Source organism: Barbatula barbatula (assembly GCF_947034865.1).
Source record: "Barbatula barbatula genome assembly, chromosome: 19".
Lineage (NCBI taxonomy): Eukaryota > Metazoa > Chordata > Actinopteri > Cypriniformes > Nemacheilidae > Barbatula > Barbatula barbatula.
The window spans coordinates 15,168,720-15,193,563 of NC_136782.1; the positions used below are offsets into that span (position 1 = coordinate 15,168,720).

The following is a 24,844-nucleotide window of genomic DNA, read 5'->3' on the forward strand; positions in this document are numbered from 1 at the left end:
AAAATGTTAAATAAATAAGAAATGAGTAATCAAACGAGTGAATCTAATAAAGCCCCTGCTTTGCTTCCTTTGCTCTCTGATTCGCCCCCACCCACACAACCCATCTTTCTTACTCTCCCGCTTTCTCTCCCTGCACTTATTTTCTGCCCCTGCTGTGGTTTTGAATCCCCCGAGCTTGTCAAGAGGACTGGCAGCGCGGACGGCACCGCATCACGCATTACAATTCACCAAAGCTTTGTGTGTGAGGCGGTTGGGGGGGTGTATTTTCAGGGGAGTTACCATAATTATATGACAAAATGCAGCAAATCTCACAGGGTGCAGAACACAGGAGCAGGGGTCAGGGGACAGAGCACTTTCAGCGGGGTAATTTGTAAATGTCATTCAGGTGGGCTCCTCTGTCAAAGCAGGCATCCGCAGCAGGCTTTCTCATGCAGATTTCTAGAAGCAAAGCTGCCAATGCTGCTTAATTCTGCTGACCCCTTTGGCACTGTTACCTAGGTATGCTTGTACTATCAGCATAAATATGCTATGAAAACAAACTTGGTACGTTTATGAACAAGATTTTGTGTACCATTACAAAATGCATTGTTGTGGAGTGACATTGCATTTATTAAGTTTGGCTTGTTTTAAGATAAAATGACACATTCGTTTAATTTTAAAGAATAATACTTGAATACACAATGTGAACTATTTCTCCTATTATTACTATGAATTCATCAATTTACATGAATAATATAAATAATATTTTTTTTAGTTTTTATAAAAACATGAATATAAATAGAAAATGCACTGTATATAATAAAAAGCAGAAAATATTAATTTTACCTGTATATTATGCATAGAGGCTTTATACTACAGAACTGGTCTTCGGAGTGCAAAATCATATCCAGCACAGGCAGGGACTAAGACAAAAAAAATGCATTGCTATGATAAAAGTATTCTGCGTAACCTTTTTCTGAGTGCTTGGCCTCTAAGAGTCAGTTGAGATAGAAACGACATGAGGTGAGACACTGCCTATATGATTAGGTGCTGTTGAAATGACCAAAACGCTGCTTCAGAATGTGTTACGCCAATCTGAATAATCACAAGAGACCATTCCAGACCCAATCGATGCGCTATCACTATTTTCCCTTAAAAGAGCTGCCTCATTTTCCCTCAAGTGGGCTATCAGTGTTGCCTATAACCCATATATTTCAAGGCCTGGCCGAAAGTTTCCATCTCACCCTCTGTGAATTCATTTCAAGGCGGTCGCTCTCTGAAGCCTTGCTCACGAGAGCTTGGAGGTTTCTGCAGGACCCTACCAAACATACTTGTGCACCTTAAATACAAGAGTTCTGAGGAGACAAACCAAGCCTCAAGGACTGATATATCGTGCAGAAAGGATGGTTACACAATAGATGAGCAATTGCAGGTAAGGTGAGCCTTTAAGAAGCAGTGCTTTAAAAGATTTATTGAGGAACAGAATATGTTTGGTGACGTTGTTCATTACCTTCATGAAAATACATGTGGTTCATTCTCTCTGACTTTAGTATCAACCTGTAACCTCCGCAGCAGAAGCGATTCATGGCCTAGCTGTGACGTTTCTTTGTTAGCCGAACTTCATTGCCGCTCAGCTGAATCATTGATTACTAACCATTACATAAAAGTAGAGTTCAAGGCGAATCATGAAGCCTGTGAATGTCACCACTATATATAAGGAGAATTCAAGTAAATTCAGTTGCTTGTAAGAAAACAGAACTTCACAAAAGATCCTAAACATCTCATGGGATCAAGGAAAAGACCCATGTACTGCTTTGTCTACGGTAGCCTGTTTAGAAGGACTATTCTGTCCAACAAAAGCATTAAAAACCACATGAGAAATGTCTTTCTTTGCTCCTGTTATTCATTGGTGACTTCATATCTTTGAAATTGGAAGACAGCCATCATTAGACTATTTCCTTCAGCACATTGACTATAATAGGACTGTGGGTTTTATACTCAAGAGGCCTTTATACTTATTCTGTCTGAGCGCAGCACATTGCAGCTTCCCATCCAGGCGCCAGTCATTATATCTAAAGCAGTTGTGATATTCATTATGAGGAGACACCTTGCCTTGACCATTCTGCTCTCAGCCAATGGGACAAAAGACTCCCCTCAATGCCACGCCAACACTCTCACCCTGTGACTGCAATGCAACAAGTTTGCATATATACTAACCTGTTTAATTCCATTTACTTGATTGTAAAATAACCCTTTTCACCCTTTAACTGCTCCAGCATCTAACTTCTTTCAAACACATTTTCAGCGCTTAATGGGTACAAAGGTGCTCATTCTGTGACTGAAAACCTGAAGCTAATGAATCAGCTTTTAAATAAATAGCTGGGATCACCGCGTGCAGCTTTCTTCACCCGTGCCGGCGATACGCTGGTGTTGCATGGTCTGTTTTTTAACGATGACTTTCCTCCCTTTCAGGGGCTGTGACTGGGGGACCGGAGTCAGTGGTGCTGCTTTAAAAGGCATTTAGCCAGTAATAACATATATGAACAATACGATAAGAAAATTAAACCTTTTGCTACTCTCATCTTTGAAGTCAAACTTAAAAACAGCCTTCTTTATCCATACCCAATACACAGCTTGGCTGTATCATCTGGAAAAATGCAGGATTCATGTGTTTGAGTGTGTAAATAAGTGAAAGCATATTTCGCCTATGTTTGAGGATTCAATAGATACAACACTATCGGGGAGCTCTGTGAATGTAAGTGTGAGCTGTGTTTTATTTCTCAGTCATACCCAACTGTTTCTGCAGGGAGCAGATGGGTATTGTAGTTAATGGACCAGCACTCTGAGGCATGGCTGCGTTTGAATCAGACCAACCCTACTGCTTTTCCAGCAGGAGTGGACAGTAGGCTTTGAGCAATGTTTGTGGCGGTGCGTTCGTCCATTTAACAGTTTCTCAGTTCTGATGATAGTGAGCTGAAGAGGAAGCAGATTTGTGGGTACACCAACACCAACTCTTATAATAATCTCCCTCATGTAGCTCAGCCTAGCATTACAGCTAAGTGGAATGATACCCAGTACTGGTAACATGGGTACAAAATCTTGTCTTAAACCTACAATAGCTACAGTAAAACAAGCTCAACAAGATTTGATTTAATTTGACTTTATTCTTAAGTGTAAACGTGATACAATAGGTTCTTCACAGGAATGCCATAGACAAAACACATTTGGTTCCTCAAAGAAACACAGAGTCAAATTTCATTCTTAGCTCATATAGTGTAAAGAATAGTTTTCCACTACGAACGATCATTTTGTGATACAAAATGGTTCTTTGGATGTAAACAGTTCTTTAATGCAAAAATGGTTCTCCTATATCTTGTGGCACTTTTTTAATAGTGTAAATGAAAACCACGTTAGAATGATATTAAATAAATATATCATCCAACTCAGATGTCCAAAACTGTCCAAATTCACTGTTTTTCAGGAAATGGAAAAACACTGTACCGTTTAAATGAATAGATACGGTGTTGTCAAAGTTGACAAATACTTTTAAATACTTTGTATTAGTTATACATTTGCAAGCCCCAGTGATAAACAAAGGATGACTAATAATAATAATGATGATTTATGCCAAAAAAATGTAATTACAAAATATGGAGATACAAGGTTTTTGAAGGGCAGCAGTGATGTGCACCAAATAATATACTGAAATAAACAGCAACACCTACACTATATTGGCAAAAGTATTGGGTCGCCCCCTCCTATTAAACAGGTTTGACTAATTTATTAATTTACGTGGGTACCAATCTTAATGTTGCAGCATATAATAATATTCAATGGAATTGTGTGCTTCTAATTTTAAAGCAACAGTTTGAGAAGGGCCCTTTTCTTTTCCAACATGACAATGCCCCTGTGTATAGGGCAAGGTTCCGAAAGAAATTACTGATTCAGTCAGTGTAACAGAACTTGACTGGTCTGCATAAATCCAAGTCCTAAACCCAGCCGAACACCTTTGGTGTGAATTCCAATGCAGACTTTGAGCCAAAAACTGACACAAACACAAAGGACTTGAGCACAGGAGTTATTTTGGAACAGAAAAAGGCACTTCTGAAACTGTTCAAAATTGCATTTCTACAAATGGCATCATAAAGAATTTTGTTTCCATCTCGGTTGCAGCAGTTTTGGAAGAACTTCTTTTCTGTTCTAAAATGACTGTACCGCTGTGTACAAGTCATTGATGTGAAGTGATGAGTTTTTGGCTCAAAGTCTGCATTGAAATTCACACCAAAGTTGTTCGGCTGGGTTTAGGACTTGGATTTATGAAGACCAGTCAAGTTCTGTCAAGTTCATTCCTTTCTGAACCTTGCCCTATACACAGGGGCATTGCCATGTTTGAAAAGAAAAGGGCCTGTTGCTATGAAATTATACACGGAATTTCATAGAATATCATCATAATGTTACAGCATATAATTGGTACCCACAGAAATGAATAAAGTAGTCAAACCTGTTTATTAGAAGGGGCGACCCAATACTTTTGGCAATACAGTGTATATACCTTGACCTATTTAGTAACATTTTTACTGAATCAATTAATTCAAATGGACAATTTGACAAATTAAATCAGAGAAAACTGCAAACAAAGTTTCAGAGGCACGTCGCTGTCCTAATGAACCTCTAAGTTATCTCTTGAGGAAACTTAATGGCCAAATAAAAGTGCATTAAAATCATCATGATATGCACAATGTTGTCTAATTTCCTATCGCCAGCAAAATCACCACAGTTTTTCAATACTCCCCAGCGCAAATGAAATATGAATGTCCTAAAAAAACATAAAATACACAATGAAGGCTCGCAATCCTCACATTCCAAACCCATTTTACCTTAATCTATCCAGCACAGTTCCCAACCAGAACTCCCTGTAAGCAGGACACTTTAGCAGGCAGCGACTACTTTCCCCTGAGGCGATGAGAAAGTGAAGGTTTCATTGCAACTATCACAGCAATAACGTGAAAGCACACTGCGTTAAACCCATTTGGAGAGGTCACGTTCAAATGAGCTTTGCATCAGAAGCTTTGCATCACCCGCACACATATGCACACATGCTGTAGATGAGACAGAACATACAGCAAACAGACAGCGGCTAGCCAACGGCAGTGTGTTCTTTCACAGCATATAACTAACTGACAGATTGCTCAGGGTCTAGAAAGATGTGAGAAAAAGAAGAAAGATGTAAGGATACAGAAAGAGTTGGTGAATCTCTTTTATTACCCTGCTTGCAGTTTGGTCACCATCTGTCATTTCTTGTAGCAAGAACAGTTCAAAGCATATATACAGTCTGACAATTTAAACCCTCAGATTCTGAGCATCCCTCCCGCGCAGCATACGGCAGAAAATAAATCAAACGCACGATAGACCCACAAATGCAAGTGATCTAGAAGAGAAGATCTCTTTTCTCCTTTCAAGGCAGGGTGAAAGTTTAACATTCCAAGCGCTTCACAAGCACAGAGGCGCATGAAGAAACAGGAAGCGTTGCGCCTGTCGAATTTAGGAAATGTGTCTGAAAGCAATCAAACAATGTCCGGACCAATACCGGACTCATCATGATAAGAGGCAGTCGTGAGGCTGAGGGGCTAGCAGGCAGTGCTCTAATCAGAGGCCGGACCGCCGTAATTGCCTGCTACAATCTATCTCTGCCACTGCCGGCTCCATACTTTCCGTAGCATTAGAAGGCTGCCCAGTTCATTTCAATACGCAGCACGCCGTCAAGTGAAATTGGCAGGGTAAATAGGAACTGCTGTTTATTTCCTGCTTCCTTCTGTCGTACCGGGGCCAAACACAGAGTAAAAGGGAGTGCTATTAGCTCAAGCAGAATCCACACAAACCGCAGAAATTACTGTCAGCAGGCAACCCTCCGCAAGCCACAAACAATAGACGCCATCCAAATTAAAGCACAATAAATCACAATGCGTGTAGTTGTGCCGAGCCCATCGGAGACTCGTCTTTTTTATGTGTGTGCGCGTTCGTTTTGAGTTTCGAGAAGCAGAGGGCCTCGAGCTCTGCGTGAAGCTGCGGAAAACAGGTCCGGAGAAATCTTAGGTCATTATCAGGAAGCACATTCTGAAATTCACCTCACACTGCTTTTAAACTCTCTTGAAAATAACATGTGCCAAACATGTGTAATGGCATAGGGAGAAAATAGGATAATAATAGTGAATGGTTTCGGGTAAACAATGAGGTTTTGTTACTCGCATTGTTGCAGAGGTGAATTCAATTCTTTGTTTGCCACAGAACACACTCTCCGTCTGGATATTTGCTTTGTACTTTGTCAAATAAAAAACACTAACTAAGAAACTAAAAACAAGCATCCCATTTTACTTTAAATATGTCTAGTGGTAGTTTGAGAACCAATCTATAGTAGACAAAACAAATGAACCAGTCTATACAAACGGATCCAAAAGGTCAAAATCATTTTAACATTATGTATATTATCACTTACGGTGTACATTAAGAAACTGAGGTTTAAAAAATCTGTAATGAAACGGAATAATTTCATACTTTAACTTAGTGTTGCAGACACCTTCTGGGGTCAAACATAATGACTTATCATGGCCACCACATAGTAAGCAGGAAAGACTAAATCAATAACCCATTGTAAACGACCTCGTGGACATGGCCCAATACAAACCAAGAATATTATGAGGCACGGAAACATCCACAACATCCAGTCCCATGAGAACTCAAGGCAAGTCAGGTATGTATAAAAACCAGTTAGGTCATTAAATCATATTCCTTCGCCAATAAAATACACATCTTTTCTGTTTCCTGTAAAGTTACCGCTATGCTGCCAACAGCAAACGTCTGACAATATTTTGACAAGATCGACAGGGAATATTTTATATCTGGTTTTTTTCTAGGGTACTTCACTGCTTTTATGAGGTGCTCGTGCTTTTTCAATCAGCAATAACAACAGTATTTGCCGCATTCCATTCAACAATAATGTTTGAACCCTGGGTTCAAAAGGCCTGAAAAAATTGTTCAGCCTGACTTTTTCAGTTCTGGATGTTCAGCCTTCAACAATTCAACAATAGAGTCTGAACGGTGGCTTGTTCAGAACAGGCTACAGTGCTATTCCTTAAAATGACCTCCAATTACCTCAAATATATTTTGAGGCTTATCAAAAGGATGACGGGTTCGACGTTGGTCCGCACTCAAGACTTTTTAGCGTGAAAATGTGCAAACGTTTATTGTTCAATTCAGTCTGCCTGAAAGTGTTTTTTCCAGGTCGGTTTAGAAGGTTTGAAAATGAAGAGTGCTGAGCAGCATCTCCAATTTTTATGTCAGTTGCTAAAGTCTATATCAAACAGTGTATTCTTATCTTGTTTTACTTCATGCACAAAATGTTTGCACATTTTAAGAGCAGTGGTTAAAAAAAATACGCTTTGTACTATCAACACATTAAACACAAAACACATAATAACTGCTGTGTCTTTTCTACTTTGCATTTCTCATTTATCAAACAAATACCCTGAAGTGGTCATTTGTGGTGGATTCAGATTGCAACATTAAGAGGTAAGACCACCGCAATCTCCCCTGTTATCTAGATCTTCTCGGATTAATTATCACAAATGCCTAAGAAAAGGCTCCAGCACCTAAAGCCTGAAGAACATTACTGACAAGAATCTTGACTAAATCAGATTCTAACTGCTAAATCAATGGCAATTATTGTGAGACAATTGACAGCAATGCATCTCAAATGAGCTTCTACGCTTTTTCTGCCAGTCTTTAACAAGGACTTGAGGAAAATATAAGACATTGAAATGTAGGTTTTGGTGAACTCTATTGGCGTCCATGACAGAACAACAGTGATTTACAGGAACGGCCAGTTTTTTTATCTAGTTTGCATTCACACTTATTTTCACTGGAGCGCACACAAAACACTGCTATCCAATCAAACAGCTAATCTGTAAACACAATCACTCACTTCAACAAGTGAGGTCATGGTGTCATATTGTGTCATGTGATCAAATACATCATCTTCATCAAAACATGAACACAATGCATTAGGGCCATTACAACATGCAAATAAACAAATCAGTTTAAGTCACTGTCAAAGTACAGTAGTAATAGACCATAATTTTGTGTAAGATTAAATACTAAATGTATTTGTAATAAAAACAAGTTGGTTCAAAAATACTTTAAATTCATTGGCATTTAACTTTCCTTTTTAAAATAGAAGGGGGTGTGAGGCTTTTCCAGTGGGGTCTCCAATGCATTGCAGTGACTCTTGGTTTGGACACACCACAAATCACAGCCATACATTAATACTACAAGAGTAATCGATTAATTCTGAATGTTGGGTCTTTCACAGTACGCTCTATTATTTCTAATTACCCAATGGGTCACGGAAGTATGCCTCTGCAATTGCACACTGCCTACCAGGTATATAAAAAAGAAGAAAAAAAAGAAGTCATTCTAACCCTCCTGTCCACTTTCATACACACACACACACACAGGCCCTCTACCAAAAGATCACAGCTCCACCTAGTGGAGCAACAAATGGTAACCTGGTAATACCACATTAAACTGGAACATGCGCGTTATTTGACAGACAAATGTCTGAGAATTGATTCAAATTTTAACAAAGTGATTGTTTTATTTATTTAATTTAGTTAAAAGTACGTTCTTTTTGACTTATCTAATGATTTAAATAAACTAAACATCCTGCAATAAAATACACAGAGTTCACAGTATTGGTAGTATTGCTGGCACACATCTGACTGACCCTGGGTCAGCCAAAACATATTTCCTTGTGCTGTCTTTAGTTCAAATGCAAATTCAAATGAAACCTTGGCACTTGGCAAATTAAACATATTTATGGTCTCGTAGTATACAACATGAGTTGAATTTGACAATACCTAAAATAATAATAATTTTTTTTTTAATCTGATAGTATAAAAGCAATAACCATGTATTTATACTACTTTTTTACTGTTTTGTTTAATACATGTAATAAAGGATAAATGTAAATAAAAACAACATATTTAGATATTCAATGCAGTAACCATTGCAATATCTTCTACAAGTACTTCAAACAATACAGGCGGTGGGTTTGTCTTTTGCCATCTTTGTATCATCTCTCACATATAGCTGTACTATGCATGGTAGTTAATTTTCATTTGGTTTTAATGGAAAGGCATATGAATAGTATTTATGCATTCATCAACAGATAACAAACACATCTATTTTTGTACTGTCACATCCTGCCTATCCAGTGAGCAGACCAAGCTGGAAAATAAGCTCGCCACACACACCGTTTCTCTCGCTCTCTCTCTCTCTCTCTCTCACACACACACACACACACACACACACCCTCTTCACCCGCTGAGTTCCACAGTCTGGGCCTGCTGCACCGAGAGGGAATTTACATTTTAATAGGCAGAGCTTCTCGCACCGACTTCGAATGAGGGTATATGCTCAGCTGAACAGCGGGAAATGCACCCCACAGCAGAAGTTTAGAATGAACCTCAAGACAATTCCTGGTGCACAAAGACAGAAAATGATATATTTTAGCCCATCTCTGTCCTGAATATAGTGAAATATGCATACATATAGAAATAATTTTCTGCCAAACCTCGTCCACACGTCTGCGGGTTTGCGCAACCATTCTAAATTTAAGCAGCAGCTTTCAACATGTCTCGAAGCGAGTAGAACCGAGACGTAATGTGTTGTGTGCAGAAAGGCAGAAACATACAGAGTCCATAAACAAGACTTCCAGTACCAGAGCGCTACTGTCAATATCCTCATTAGACATCAAACAAATGGATTTCTGGGGACTCGCAATTGAGTGGCTCAGAGATGACGTATTTTTGTTAGCATTTGAAGACTTCCGTTTCCATCGCCCCAAAGTCTATGGGTTTTTTGTAAATCGCCTGAAATAAGGTCTGTAGCTAAGAAAAGCTCGAACTATTTTCACGTTTTATCTACAACATAAAACAAACCAGTTATAAGCCGCTTGTGATTTTTTTTAAACCTTTATTGTGTTTTTAAAACGGCGGTAGCTAACAAGTTGCTAAAAGTGGAATCTAGTAATAATGCAACATGGGCAAAAATGTCTTTACTCAGTGAATGAATCCCCATTTACGATTTATTACTTACCAGGGAACACGTTTTTAGTAAAGTTTGAGAAAGTTGTAGGGGGCTTGGCGTAGCAACCATAGTGTCTGTTTATAGGATCGTGTTAGCTGTTTACTTCTGCCGCTTGTATTTACGCTTCAAAAAGATTATCTTGATAGAAAAAAAGGTGCAATTAAACATCATGAAAATGTGTAATTCACAATCTTCAATTTTGCGATTGTTCAAAACTCTATGGGAAAAATAGGCTTTAGACATTTAGTCATTTAGCAGACGCTTTTATCCAAAGTGACTTACAGATGAGGTAAACAAGGTCGAGGGAACCAGCGCAACGCTTACTTGTTAGTCTACAAAAATACATCATCTCTGAGCCACTCGCCCTGAGACTGTATTAATGCTCGTCTTAACAAAAAAATTACTCATGGCCGTAAGTTCAAATCCATAGGTGCTTATTGAAAAAGCAACATTGCTGTACAGTATGCTCAAGCAGGAATGTTTCTTTTTTGCTGAGTTTATGATTTAAAGTTTATTATGTTTATGTCTATATACAGCCTTCTATCTGTTTTTGGTGCAACAATGCAAACGTTCTTACCATCACATGCGTCAACATTTATATCTATTGATTTCCACATTCTTGGAAACAACCATTTTGTTCTCTCATCCTCAACATCTTTGCCTCTTTTTCCATTTCTACGCCATGTCACGAGTGAGTGTGAATCAGCACAAGATGTCACAGCTCCGGGCATGTGACGGCCCCTCCCAGCTCTAATTAATAACTATTGAACACGCTAACAACAATCAACACTAATTAAATACGAGCTTGTTGACAAGAGTGCAAACCTTATCAAAAACACCCCTTCAAAAAAACCTAACTGTGAAGAGGGCGAGGAAGGAGGGTGCTTCTGTTTTCCGTAATTAGCTAAAGAAGAGCCCCGAGCCACTCTTTTGATTCAGGGCCCTGCAAACCAGTAACGAGTTTTGTCTGACACCCCGAAAGAGGAGGCAGTCGCCCTTTACAGCGGGTCACATGACCAAGCTGAATCTCTGCTCTGGTTATGGGTCAAGTGAGCAGAGTACAGACGTGCTTTCCATTATTTTGTTTTCACAGATGACTAAGAAAGAATGCTTATATTGTTTTTAGCCAATCGTGAATATCTTTTGTTGAAATTTTTTTTCATTCATCATATTTATTACGTTTTACAGCCAAAAAATATGTTATAAATGCTTTTGATGAACACGGACCACCCGAAAGAGATGAAATTTTCACGAAACGTGCTCTATAGAGCAGTTTGTCCGTTTAGTGCTACTTTAGAAACAACATGGCGAATTCCATGTAAGGGGACATGCGGTGTATGTAGATAGAAATAGCTCATTCTAATGTAATAAAAACCGAACGCTTAATCATGTAAGGTCTTTATACACCTATGAAGACATAGTTATGTATATTATATTGCATCTCCTGTCAATACATCCTTCAAAAACAATACATCCTAACACTGCCCCAGTGTAAAAATATAAGTATATTAATAAATGCATTACAAAACACCCGTTTTAATTGAGATTAAATATAGATTTTGAATATATTACTTAAATAAAAATGAATATAAAAAAAAGTTGACCTTTAAATGTAGTTTTATGGCCCGTAAAACATTTTGGCAAGTAAATTGTGTCAATTCACAATGGCAAAAAGTTTCAAGGATTCTTTTCGTTCAGAAAGCACACAAAGCAAAAAGATCTAAGAAATCTGCACTGACAAATAACTCCAATTTAAGATCAAAGCAAAGCAAAAGTGTCTGCCACTACAGCAATCTACGAATGACATTAGCTGTCATTGGGGCAGTCAACTTGAACAAACTAAGCAAATGTCACAAAAGGGCAGATTAGCAGGTTTTTTTTAACATTACATCTTTAATGTATTCTATGAACAACAGTGGTAGTGCAGAAAGTTTCAGAGCTGCTGGCCACACACAGGGTGGAGTGGGCAGTCGGGGCATGAGTTGCCCTCCCGTGCCCCACTAACCTAACTGACATATGTATGTGCGCAAACAACCCCTCGCACTCTCCAAAACCGGGAGTAATGCCGAGTGACAGCTACCACAGGGTCCGGCCTTTGCATCGACAGCAGCCGTTTGTTTCCATGATCGCTCCCTGATAGGCAATTGAATTTGTCAGTGACCCTAAACAATTGCTCCGATAAGATCCAGCGGGCCTTTCCTTCCCCTGGCCCGACTGCCCATCCTAATCAATACAGCCGATCAATGGCCAGCGGCGACTATTGATAACTCCGTCCCGTCTGCTCCCTTCACCGCAGAAGCTTGTCCAGAGCAGAGCAGGACCACAGCCCCCCACCCGCACTTGTTGATCACTGTCTTGCATTGCCGGAACTGATGTCTATATAAGCGTCTGTTTGTACCGACCACTGCGCACGCAGTCCTTCGAGCAGAGATCAATAAGACCCCTGAATCCAATCAGAACATCCCACCTGATCATCATTGAGCCGGAGACACTGTAGCAAAACAACACTGTAGCGCTTGTGTGCGTAAGAGCGCTTCTCAGGTTCAATTGCATCAGGTAGGGGGTTTGGAGATCGGGAGAGCCCCAGCTGCGAGGAGCCCGCCGGTTTGTGAGCCTTGTGCAACTGAAGAGCCTAGAGAAGCAGGGAACCGTAATTAAAACCCTACCTGAGCTCCACTCTTGATTCAAAACAGGGAGCACGCTCCCCATGTGGCTCGGCTATGCCACACGGCTCCCAAACCCTCGGTCACATGTGGTTAAGGATTTTCCACCTTATTAGATAAATTGCCAGAGATTAAAAGCAGTCCCCCCGATTCACATTCGGCCCCTAAAAAACTCTCTCATGGCACCGCCAAGACACGCTGACCCAAAGACTGAGACCATAGCAGCTGCAGCAATTAGAAGCCATTAACAGAAAATTAAAACGAAGACGCAGAGAGGCATGAGAAGCACGATTCGCCGAGCACCTCTCCGAGAAACTAACGTGGATCTCCCTTTCCGTCCCATTGCCTCGCACATCTGTTTGTGTTTGTTGCTTTGGCATGTTTCCGCCATCGCCTGAGCCAAGAGGAGTTAGTTCACCGTGCTCATTAATTAACAGATTAAGCCCCCCTGAGAAAATGGCTTGAAGGCACCGCTGTCAAAACCCCAATCCCAACGCGTATGAGTCGGCATGATATTTGTCCATCTAAACCCGCTGTCAAAACATTGCATAAACAAACAATACCCTCTTCTTCTCGAAGAGTGTCTAGCTTAAAATGCTGTGAAACAAAATTACAAAACATTTTTATGCGATGAATGGGATTGAAATGGCACAGCCGATGGGTGAGTTTGATCCAGTCTGGCCATCAAGAGGAGCTTGTTTTTCTTCGGCTCACCAACAAGGAGAACAATTAGTATCCAATCAATAATAATGCTTCCTGTAAATTTCTCTATCAATTTTCAGACAAATCGGAGCCCTTGAACTGTCAATAAAAGCCGCTTGTTTATCCGAAAAACCAACATTAAGGTTTGCACCAAGCTCTTCAAGCAAAGTTGTTTGCGCATAATTGGAATTCTTTCATCGCCTGCACGCATCTGGGCGATCCACACCTGACTGGCCGTTTGAAAAGAAAATGCAATGAGCGATCGTGCACTATCAATTCAACGCGTCACCTCTGCGTTCTTGAACGCATCCAAAAACGTGACTGTGGCACAGGCGATGATTTATACGATATCAAAGATGCATATTAATTAATGACTGTCATAATTTGACTACAAATGGATGTACGGTATTTCTTTCGGACTAATTATTAAACGGCCTGCTGTTTGACAACACATTATGTATTCTCAAGAGTATGACAGAATACAATGAGAGTAAATACCGCTCATAAATGCTTCAGCCCTGTGCGATTGTGATTAACAGTGACTCTTCACACACATCTCTTCCTCTCACAAACATAAACGCAGGCAAAGAGAGAAAAATCGATTCCGCACGTAGTTTCGTTCCCTGTGTTGACAGCACCACAAGACACCGAATTCCACCTTTGGGACAGTGTTAATGTTGTTGGCAAATATTCTGTACTCATTTGAAAATGAGTGATCGCGTGGTAAATCTCTGAAATAAAGCAAAAAATTTGCTTTATTTCAAGGTAGCTAATTGGCAATTAGTAAAACAGTTGTGGAGCATTGTGGCATCAGTCTAATTGATAGCGTTTAGAAAGCTGGCTTACACAGCAGCATGCTTTCAGAGCTGTGCACAGCAAGCTACATTTCTTCATTAGATTACAGCAAATTGCTAAAACAAGGAAATGGGCTCATTTACCTAAACAGTGTAAATGAATGTATGTTTGTGAAGCTTTTATGAAACTAGAAATAACTTGCTTGTCTGTGTTTTAATGCACTCGTGTCTCCAGGCGCAGTCAAAGATCAACGGGGTAATTAAAACCAGCGCTTCACTGGCAAACTTTCCACAATATATGACAGGTGTTGACTTCAGGTCCCTGCGTTTATTCTGTAGCCTCTACAGAACATAAACCCAAAGGTCAAACTAATACTAAAGCGTTATAATAATTTCAACACCAGCTAGGGGGCTTTAGACACTTAATTTCACGTTATGAAATCACTGTAACGCATCAACTCTTGTGAAAAGCTTATCGCTTTCATAAAAGCAGCAATAGCAGTATGACTCCGGCGACCACAAACAGCCTATAGGTTAGGTTGAACTTCAAACAACTTGGTAGGGTAATAAAAAATGCATGGTCACGCGTATGCGTTTATAGTCATTTAACAACAGCTTAACAACTCAACCATTCAGAATTTGAACCGTTTGATAAATTACAAAAAAAAATGACATGCATTCACAGAAAAAAGGCCCTTTAAAAAGGTCCTAATGTGGGCAGTTTAGGTATGTACACATTTGGTACCAATAGGCTATGTACCTTTTAGGTTCCAATATGCACTTGAGGTGCAAAGGTGTAGTTTTTGAAAGGGTACCGACCTAGTGACGTCTTTTTTCTGAGAGTGCGAGTGTACATTGAAAACTAGATTCACATTTCAAGATAGAAATTTGCTTGCAAAAGAGAAAAAAAAGTTACATCAATATGCACTCTTTGGGTGCAAATGTGTATACTTTTTGAAAGGGGACCAACCCAGTGACACCTTTTTCTGACAGTGCGAGTATAAAATGAAAACTAGATTCGTATTTCGCATTTCAAATGTGCTTGCAATATATATACAAAAATCTAAGTCACAAGTACATATAGGTTTTAGATTTTTGGACAAGTTTAAAGCAAAAAAACATCTTTAGCAAGGTAAAAGTGATACGAATAGTTAAAAATGATCAAATCAACATACAAACATCATAATAACGTCATCCTCATAATTTCTTTTTTTCAGTCAGCTTCTAAGGCTATGCTCAAGGTGAGAGACATATAATAATAAAGCTATAAAATTTGTTATATATATATATATATAAAACCTGCAAGACTACATTTGGATTAGTTTACTTAAAAGGAACCATTACATTAAAATAAAAAATGATCTACACATTTAGTGGTTTAATATTCATTAAAATTCAGACTAACAACATTCTGATTTACATCTGGTACATTGACATATTTAAATAAACAGAAAATGCATGTCTCAGATTTGAGAGCCATGTGCTCATCCACATGTCTACTCTGTTTTTAAGGGTCTGGATCCCTTCTGCCACCTCCCACCGCAAAATCCTAATTACAAATCCAGAAGCACAAAAGCAGGGTGGAAGACTGACGAGGGCGGAAAAATATGCCAGGAAGGTGTGAGCTGCTATTCTGACACTCTCCGGCATGTGCAGCATATTTGTAAACATCGTTAATCACAGATTAGCAGATGGGAGTGTTAATTGCACCTGTGGAAATAACATGACCCAAAGGATGCTTCTATTTACCGCCTTCAGATGGCATTTCCGTACAGGGAGGGTGAGAAGGAAAACCAGGAAGGCTTTGCCCGTGACACAAAGAGGCTGTTTTTGAATGACTCTCCAGAAAGTTGTCATCCACCCCCCTCTCATCTCACACCTCACATGCTACTCTAAAGTGAGATCCAGCATCACATTGCCTTTCACTCTCTCTTCTGACACAGATCGCAAAGCCATGCTCCCCTGACCACCTGCTACCCACCGCACTGAAAACCATACAATACACTACACACAAGGAGCTAATTAAATAATCTTGCAGTCTTTTAGAAAAGACATACCAAATTTATCTTAAAGATACAGTCTGTAACTTTTGACTCCGTATCACCATTTTTGTTTCTTTAAATTCTTGTTTTTTTTTTTATCATACTTTGAAGGAATAATTCACACAAAAATGTTTTTTGTTCTATTGAACACAAAAGATAATATCTTAGAAAATTTGGGGAAGCAAAGAGTTCTGGGGCACCTTTGACTACTATAGTAGTTTGTTTTCCCACTATGGTAGTAAATAGTACTCCAGTATGGTTTGGTTACAAACATTCATCCGAGTATTTTTCATTGTATTCATTTTGTCTTTTGCCAAACACAGTATGGAACTACTTGAGGATGAGTAAATGATAGAACTCATTTTGGGAAGAACTTTTTCTTTTATTGATATGAAAGATGCCCTATGAAAACGGACTCAACAACTCAAATTATAAACCATAATTATAAGCTTACAGTTGTTAACTGTGGTAAAAAATAACATTTTAAACAAGAATGTTTTCCTTTATTTTACATTCTATAACCGATTTATTCATTTTGAACCGAAAGAATAACAGACTTCAGCATTAAGCACTTTGTTTCAGGAATTTGTCATTGGTTTATAGATGTTTTAGCCAATGTGACAAATCAGAAGACCTGCATGAAAAGGGCAATATTTATCGACTGACCGAGCTGTTATATGGAAAAAAAAAAACATGGAAAAAAGTTAATCCCTACCCAAACTCAAGCTATTGAACTCTCCAGATGACGTAACGCTCGTCCAGACGAACTTCCTGTTTCAGTTCTTTAACAGAACACCAATGTTCAACAAAATACAACAAAAAAATACATATAACCATTTCAATCTATTAAACAAATATTTGTAAGATTTAATTATATAAGCACGATTAAAATGCTAATAATAAATCATTAAAAACTGAAACCGGAAGAGCCTCTGGACCAGTGTTTACATCTTGCAGAGTTGTCTAAATTGGTTAAGCCAATTTTAGCATACATGTTGGGCTAAATGCTTAATCTCCATTCTATACTTATAGTATGCATTCTAAGTGTTTGGTATGCGTAAACATTAATAAAATGACACCCATCATCTTTAATGCTCAGCGGGAGACACAGAACCGGTGTCAAGCACTTGGGTATGCATATGTCAGCCTTGCAAGGTCAACAAGGGACGTATGGTTTTATTCTGTTATCATGCAGTGAAATCAGCCCTTTGAACTAATTCTCAAGCAGCTGGCCTTTGCACAGTAACACACACACAGCTGCTCACACTCACGTGCCCCAGCATGCCCTGCGCCCAGCCTAGCTGAAGCAGTCTCGATCAATCAGGCTCCTCCCATGCAGTGATCGCTAATTGATGCACTAATCCAGTCTTTAAGTACTGTGCCAAAGAGCTCGGGAGTGCGTCCAAAGTAAACACCTGCCGTCACTCATCAATGTGTTTCGCTTCTACAAAACAAATCGAAGGAGACCTTGTACTTACAGACTTACCATGCATGAGACCCAAGACAGGGAGCAGGCAGAGATATGTCCAGTCCTTTTGCCCGGTGTAACACAGATATCCATTATTCCACATACCGTCTTAACGTGGCATATGTAATGCTGTGGATACCTGGAGGCTACAGAAGAGAATGGCAGCAACAGAGCATTGTTGGAAGAATCGCATTGGATGAAACCAGCGGTTTCCATTATTACTGTGCAAGCAAGGTTCAGAATGTATTTCAAAACTCTTTTTGAAAGCAAAAGACAGTAACGATAACTAAACACATTGTCAAACTAAGAACTAATTTCTATCAGCAATGTGGGGCTTTGGAAGATGCGTTGAAATTGGTGAAGGTTTATAACAACCTGTTTTGGTTGAGCTATCACAATGAATGGCTGGAGATCCGAAAGCCCACTTTCATTGAGAGGAGAAGCAAACTCTAATATTACATGAAATTACTTCTCTGTGTAATCTTACCTACTTTATTTTAATGATTGTCATCTTGACAGAGGTCTCTGTGGACTCTTCAGCTTGTGTCACTCTGACATATCTTGCCAAGTGAACTGTCAAGTGTGGCACGCTACTGCCACCCAGTGATCCAAAAATGTACTTCAGTCTACCCGATGAAGCAAAGGCTCCGAATGCATAGCAGAAATCAATGTTTTTACATTTTCTTTAGCCAACATTTTCCTTGTACTATGGGATGGATTTCACTTACAATTTTTAAACACACTGCAAAGGTGCATGCGTGTTCATAATGAATTATTTCAGACACAGTTCTTCATGTGTGCCAATGCATGGCATCTTTTATATGCTCAGGTGTAAAACAAGACGTCAATGAAAAGCATTACATAACATATAAACCTTTATACAAACAGTATAATCGAGACATAAAGAAAGTGAATGTAAATAGTATATTCAATAAATGCACGTGTGTTCAACTTAGTAATTGTTATGTCAATTAATATGACAGTTTATACATATATAAAATGTATTTTTTTTGGTTGTGAAACCAACAACAATAGAAATGTGCTTTGTGTCATTTGTGCACAACAGCTTAGTGTTTGTGGTTCATCTTTTTGAGTTCTGCAGTACCACAAACCTGGATGATCTTGTTCACGACAGGCCACACAGTCTCTCACTGACTTCCCACAGCTTCCTTGCCAGGGCATCGTCCCGCCCCAGAGCACTAACATTCTGTAGTCCGCAGGAGGAGAAGTAACGTCCGCTCAGAGGCTCAAGGCCCTCTTGCAAAGCACAGTAAAGTGTGGTCTGTGCTCCAGCCTCAGTGTCCAGGAAAAACAGCTTTGACATTGGAAAGAAAAGCAGCTTTTGCCACCCCAGTCCCATGTACCGACCGATCTCAGTTGCTATCACACCTGATGAAATAAAGAAAATCTGGTGACACACTGCACAGGGAATTACTTAATAAAAAGTAGATGTATGTAGCAAAATAATACTTCAATGAATAGTTCATTAAACTAATAAAGTGTCATAAAAAATGTTAACATTTACAGTATTATTATATGCGCTAACATTACACATGTATACATATGTCTGTAGAGCACACAACATTATTTTATATATTTCTTCTTTTAATATACAAGTTTGAAAGTGATAGAATCTTCCTTTATGGGTGAAGTTAAGGACCTTTACGACCTCAGTTTATGACCCAAACAATAACTGAGGGGTCACTGACCCGGATGCAAGCAGTAGCATGTGACATTGGTCCCCTCCAAGCAGTTTGCGAGCTCTCGCGTAAAGAGCACGTTACACAGTTTGCTGTGACAGTAAGCTCTGAACGCGTGCCAGGACGACTGGCCGGTGACCAGATCTTTCTGTGTGTTGAGAAGGTTGAAATCCACAGATCCCAGACGATGAAGCAGGGCAGACACATTGACTATACGGCTGTGCTCGGCCTCCTTTAGACGATCCAACAGCAACATGGTGAGCAGAAAATGACCCAAGTGATTGACCCCAAACGCCATGCCAAACCCGTCTTCTGTTTTGCCACACGTAATAAGTCCTAAGAATAACAGTTGATATCAATATGCAGTACATTAAATACCTTCATTGCAAACCTTTGTTTTTTGATGCACGCTAAATAAATAGTTACCTGCATTATTGATAAGCAAGTCAAGTCGAGGTTCACTCTTAAGAAAAGTTTCGGCAAAGTTGCGCACAGACTTCAGACTGGCCAAGTCCAAAAGCATGTACACCACTGCAGAGTTCCCACTTTCCTGGAGGAGTTACGATTTAGCACATCTGACTTTTACACTCGTGCAAATAAAAACACTTTTTTGAAAAAACTGGGCTCAATGGATAAGTTTACCCTTCTAATGTCATACACAGCAGCTTCTGCTTTTTCTTTGTTGCGACAGGCCAAAATAACCCTGGCTCCTCTTCTGGCCAGATCCAAAGCTGTGGCTTTGCCAATACCTGTGTTACTCCCTATAAAATAGACAGTAGACTGAACTGAAATTGCTTCTTTAATGTTCACGTGTATATTAACTAGTTCAAAACTTTACTCATTCTGTTTTGTACGGAAAAATTAAATAAAGGCCTATATAAATATAATATAGTATTAGATATAATATAGCATTTGTGTAGTCACTAGGCCCAGAATATAAATATATATATCCAATACTTAATCCCAATTAAAAGAAAATGTATTAACACAAGAATGTTAGCATGGTGTAAACCAATTCCATGCGGGCTGGCCCTGTGATATTAATACAACATTAATATTCTGGCTCTTACTGGCGGCCTTTATATTATTTGGTCCCGTCACCAATTTCAAAAACAATTTCAACAAAATTTGTAATGATTAAGTTGCCACAATTATATTCTCTGCATTAACTAAATAAGACGTATATGCTTCATGATCAATGTTTTTAAGATCATGTACAGTTTTATTCGAATGTCTCTAAATCTAACTTTTGAACAGTGGTACATGCATTTATGTATATATGCAATGTATACAAACAAGATGGAGCGTTTTATTTTGCATTATGTTGATATTGTATTCAACAACAGATAATAAACATCAAACCTGTAACAATTGCCGTCTTCCCTTTTAACGTTGCGCTGCTCTTGAATCTAGATCCTCTAAACAGACTGTAATAAATCAGTATATATGCAAATATTGCAGCTGCCAGCACTGACAACACGACAGACATTTCGGCAAAACGTGTTTGCTCCAAGATTTCAGTGTAACTGCGTTTGTTTTCACAACTTTGTGTAACTACTTCCGGGTTCTTCTTACTTCAAAACGACGCTAGGTGGCACAGTTTCTCTCAGATCCACTTATGAACGGTCACTTTTTTAACATTTATTATCGCAATATTAATTCCCATACAATACACGTATTTGTTCCCTTCCACCAGATAACATCCCACCAAGAACCCAACACAGGACTCATTAAAACCCCTATTATATCCAATATAATTTCATAATGTTTTTGTTCCCGCAGGAAATAAACTTTTTATTCAGAAAGCATCTTACAATTGTTCAAGGAGACACCCTTAATTAATTATACCTTTACATTAGTTAAAGATATATAGCTTAGTTAACAACTTTAGTATTGTTTATTTTATTTTGGCTGGTTTTAAACATCTACACATATCAAGCACACTCTCACAATGGGTTGTTTTCATGCTTGTACCCTTTATTGATGTCTTTTGAACAGACTGCATCACGACAGGGATGAGGAGCAAAGCTTGAGTCACTGCGCCGTGCACCCACATAATCTGCTTGATTTCTTCCTGACATACTTTTCTTTCAGTCGATGAAGAAAGCGCTGCAAATGTCAGCCGAATTCACCAGACGTTCAGCCTGTGCTCGGTCAGGTCTAGCTGGGCATGACGGGATAAGAATGAAGGGGTGGAGGTGAGGAATAGGTGGAGGAAGAGGAGGAGGATGCGGGAGGAAGGGAGGTGGGCGGGTCGCCCTCACTGCTGCACTCGGCGGAGAGACTGAACTTGGGAGGTCTGAGCGTGGGAGCCCCATTCCCTGTAGTGTTTGTACTCGCCCCCATGGTGGTCACACTCCATGATGTATTGGTAACCACGGTAGCCGGGATACTGGTAACAAACCCATCTACAGGCATTGAGAAAAATCCACACTGAGTTTTAAATGTATTATTCCCACATACCGACATCATAGGTTAAAGGAATAGTTCACCCAAACATGAACATTCTTTCATTATTTACTCTTGTCACTGAAAACCTGTATGACCTTCTTTCCTCTGCAGAACCCAAAAGAAGATAATTCGAAGAACGTTGGTAACCGAACAACACTGGCCCCTATTGACTTTTATTGTATGGACACAAAACCACTTTCTCATAATATCGTCGAAGAAAAAGTAATTCACAGGTTTTGTGAGTTGAATAATTGATGACAGAATATTTATTCCTGGGTGCACTATCACTTTTAGTAAATGTGTGGAAAAGAGAGACAAGTATGGTACTCACGCCCCACTTTCCACCTGCATTGATCCGATCTCATTGGAGGGCCAGCGCATGGCCTGGAGAGAGGGGTAGTCATCAGTCATCTCCCACTGGTGTCCAATAAAGTTTTCCCGCTCAAAAACAGTAATCTTTGACTCCTTTTGGTTCTTTAGATCATAAAATTTGGACATAACACTTGGAATTTTGATCATTTGAAAGGAAAGGTTATAATTAAAGTGTTTTGGTGGTCAGAAATTAAACCTCTGAAAACTAAAACCTGTAAAGAATTTCATATTTTGCCTAAAAATATTTCTGTTTTTTACGGGTGATATTAAAACATGAAAAACATCAAATGCCCATGGATCAACTGATGGCATCCCATACTCACGGCAGAGCAGATTGGTCTGAAGGACATTAGCCTCTCAATGTGATAGGCATTGCTGCCACTCCAAGACTCCCAGCGATGGTAGTCTCCTCTTTCCAAAATGAATTGCTGCCCACAGAAGCTGGAGTGTTCAAAGCCCACCCAGCTGTTCAAAACATGTACACAGTTAGAAATAATGACAAACAATTACATCACAACACACTAGCCTCAAGCATTTATGTACTGTATGTATTGGCTATATTTACTTATCCTATTCAATTTATAATCCAATAATGTGAACCGGTTTGTGTAAGGGAAGGTAAAATAAAAACAACGGACTTACGCTCCACACTCCACTTTCAGAGAGCGAATATTGTCCAGGCCACATTCCATGATGTTCTGACATGCGGAGGTGAACTCCATGCGCTTGCCTTGGAAATTCTCTTGATCGTAAACTGTGAGCTACAGGCATTTACAGAAACAACAGTCACCATTGACATGCACAGTTGAGATAATGTGTCAAAATGTTATTCTTAGTGTTGTTATCAAGCATTTACTTGCCTTCCATGGCCCCATTGGCATTGGATTAGTCAGAGCCATCCTTGAAGATATCTCAATATTGACAGACCTGAAGAACACGGGTTTCACCATCCCATTTATGACAATTGTACAAAAAGCTTGAGGCAGTTGTTAGTGCTGCCAAATGTCATTGTTGAACTAAAGAAAATAAATCATTGACTCTGTAAACTGATTTACAGGATATCATTCTCACATGAAAATGATAAATTCGGTTAATGAAAGAGAAAAATCTGATTTATAATTACAATTATTATTTTGATAGAAAAGCTTTACACAATGGAAACATGCAAATCTACAAGGTACACAGATTATATTTGGCCCAGTATAGCTGTTGTGCATCAAAAAACACAAGTACAGAGCGTTCTTAATGCTAAAAGCATTTAAAAAACATGATGCATTTTTTTGTGAATCATTTTAATCTACTTTCTTCTGTTTAACATTTATTTTGTAACATTTATTTATTGCTAAGAAGCTTCCTGTTTGTTATGGTCTTTAATGGTGTTCATGCAATGCTGTGTTCCTGCTCCATAATGTGCACATCAGTGAGTTGAACATGACTGACTAAAATAAAAGGACTAACACAAGGGCTTACCTGACCTACCCAAAAAATAGCTGCAAGCGCTCAGGGCCTCCACACAACAGTCTCCAGACCTCCAACTAAGGGCTCTATTTATACGTTTCATGACAGAATGGGAAGACTGGCCACAGGGCGAGCAGGAGTCAGCACTTTGCTCCAGGCCTCATTGTTTTGGACTGAGCCTTTGGCTTTACCCTGCTCACAATGCCATCTGCTGTAGCTAGGGAGGCACGGTGCCTACTGGCATCTACCGCCGGGGTGCATGCCAGGCACAATGATTTCATGCATACTTTTACAAACTGTATAACTAAAGTGAACCACAAAAAATGTGGGATCTTTTTAGCAAAGAAGTTGGTAGAAGTGTTTTGTTTAAATTTTGTAAGGACCTGAAACATTATAATGTAAAGTTAAATATTCAAGGAATGAAGGCCATTGTTATAAATATCTGTTATTAAAAAATAAAATTTTAGTACTGCACTGGGAATCTTCTTCTTTCTCTCTTCTCGACATTGTGACATAAGTGTTTCAGCCACCCGCTTTGGCCTGCCTTTACATACCCGCACACAGATGCTGTCCCTCACATATGCATACAATACACCATTAGAAGCACATCCATTCAACATGCATGTCCTGCCCACTCCTTTGACTTTATGCAAAGCAGGCGACCGGCAATTGCCTGGTGTGAAGTATGGCTAAAATAAATAGCATTAAGTTTAAGAAATACGCATCATCTTCAATTTGGAGGAATTAGGTTTGACTACTGGTTTAAATTGGGCGTTGGAAACAGACTTTTATACCCACATGGCACTATGTGAATTATACTGTATGAATCACAATTTATGTTATGTGGGCCAAGATTCACACAAACGTTTAAGCAGAAACTTAACTGCAAGCTAAGACTCCAATTTTTGTGAAACCACTTGATGAGCTAAAATACACTCATGTTTACCCATAAAACTGCTGAAGTATCATAAAGTGCAGCACAACAACAACAAGACTCCCTCTTTCTCCCAATGGAGAGGTCTGTGGCCAAACGACTGAAGTCAGCACATTACTGGCTGCGTTACAGAAAGTG

General features: G+C 39.3%; 2 protein-coding genes across 7 annotated transcripts; both read right to left on the bottom strand.

Annotated features, from left to right (window-relative positions):
- Window positions 1–16,421: 16,421 nt before the first annotated feature.
- On the bottom strand, window positions 16,422–21,041 carry dhrs13a.3 (dehydrogenase/reductase (SDR family) member 13a, duplicate 3). Its single transcript, XM_079482134.1, has 5 exons — window positions 20,854–21,041; window positions 20,134–20,252; window positions 19,918–20,041; window positions 19,501–19,827; window positions 16,422–19,180 (listed from the first exon to the last, which is right to left on the bottom strand). Exons 1-5 carry the CDS (start codon window positions 20,978–20,980, stop codon window positions 18,918–18,920), a joined length of 960 nt encoding a protein of 319 aa, XP_079338260.1. The 5' UTR covers window positions 20,981–21,041; the 3' UTR covers window positions 16,422–18,917.
- On the bottom strand, window positions 20,688–24,392 carry cryba1a (crystallin, beta A1a). 6 transcript variants are annotated; one of them, XM_079482143.1, is made up of 6 exons: window positions 23,794–23,927; window positions 23,175–23,241; window positions 22,957–23,075; window positions 22,638–22,779; window positions 22,274–22,326; window positions 20,782–21,899 (listed from the first exon to the last, which is right to left on the bottom strand). In XM_079482143.1, exons 2-6 carry the CDS (start codon window positions 23,211–23,213, stop codon window positions 21,752–21,754), a joined length of 501 nt encoding a protein of 166 aa, XP_079338269.1. In that variant the 5' UTR covers window positions 23,214–23,241; window positions 23,794–23,927; the 3' UTR covers window positions 20,782–21,751. The 6 variants fall into 6 exon arrangements, with proteins under 6 accessions (XP_079338268.1, XP_079338269.1, XP_079338270.1 ...); XM_079482144.1 differs by having other exon boundaries at window positions 20,783–21,899; window positions 23,785–23,838; XM_079482140.1 differs by having other exon boundaries at window positions 21,025–21,899; window positions 22,274–22,416; window positions 23,794–24,392.
- Window positions 24,393–24,844: the final 452 nt, after the last annotated feature.

Coding starts and splice junctions, on each gene's coding strand:
- dhrs13a.3 (XM_079482134.1), bottom strand. CDS start 20,980: ATGTCTGTCGTGTTGTCAGTGCTGGCAGCTGCAATATTTGCATATATA. Junction 20,042..20,133: donor CTGTGTATGACATTAGAAGG/GTAAACTTATCC, acceptor TAACTCCTCCAG/GAAAGTGGGAACTCTGCAGT. Junction 19,828..19,917: donor CTTGCTTATCAATAATGCAG/GTAACTATTTAT, acceptor TGTTATTCTTAG/GACTTATTACGTGTGGCAAA.
- cryba1a (XM_079482139.1), bottom strand. CDS start 23,264: ATGGTGAAACCCGTGTTCTTCAGGTCTGTCAATATTGAGATATCTTCA. Junction 23,076..23,174: donor TGCCAATGGGGCCATGGAAG/GCAAGTAAATGC, acceptor AAATGCCTGTAG/CTCACAGTTTACGATCAAGA. Junction 22,780..22,956: donor CTGAAAGTGGAGTGTGGAGC/GTAAGTCCGTTG, acceptor TGTTTTGAACAG/CTGGGTGGGCTTTGAACACT.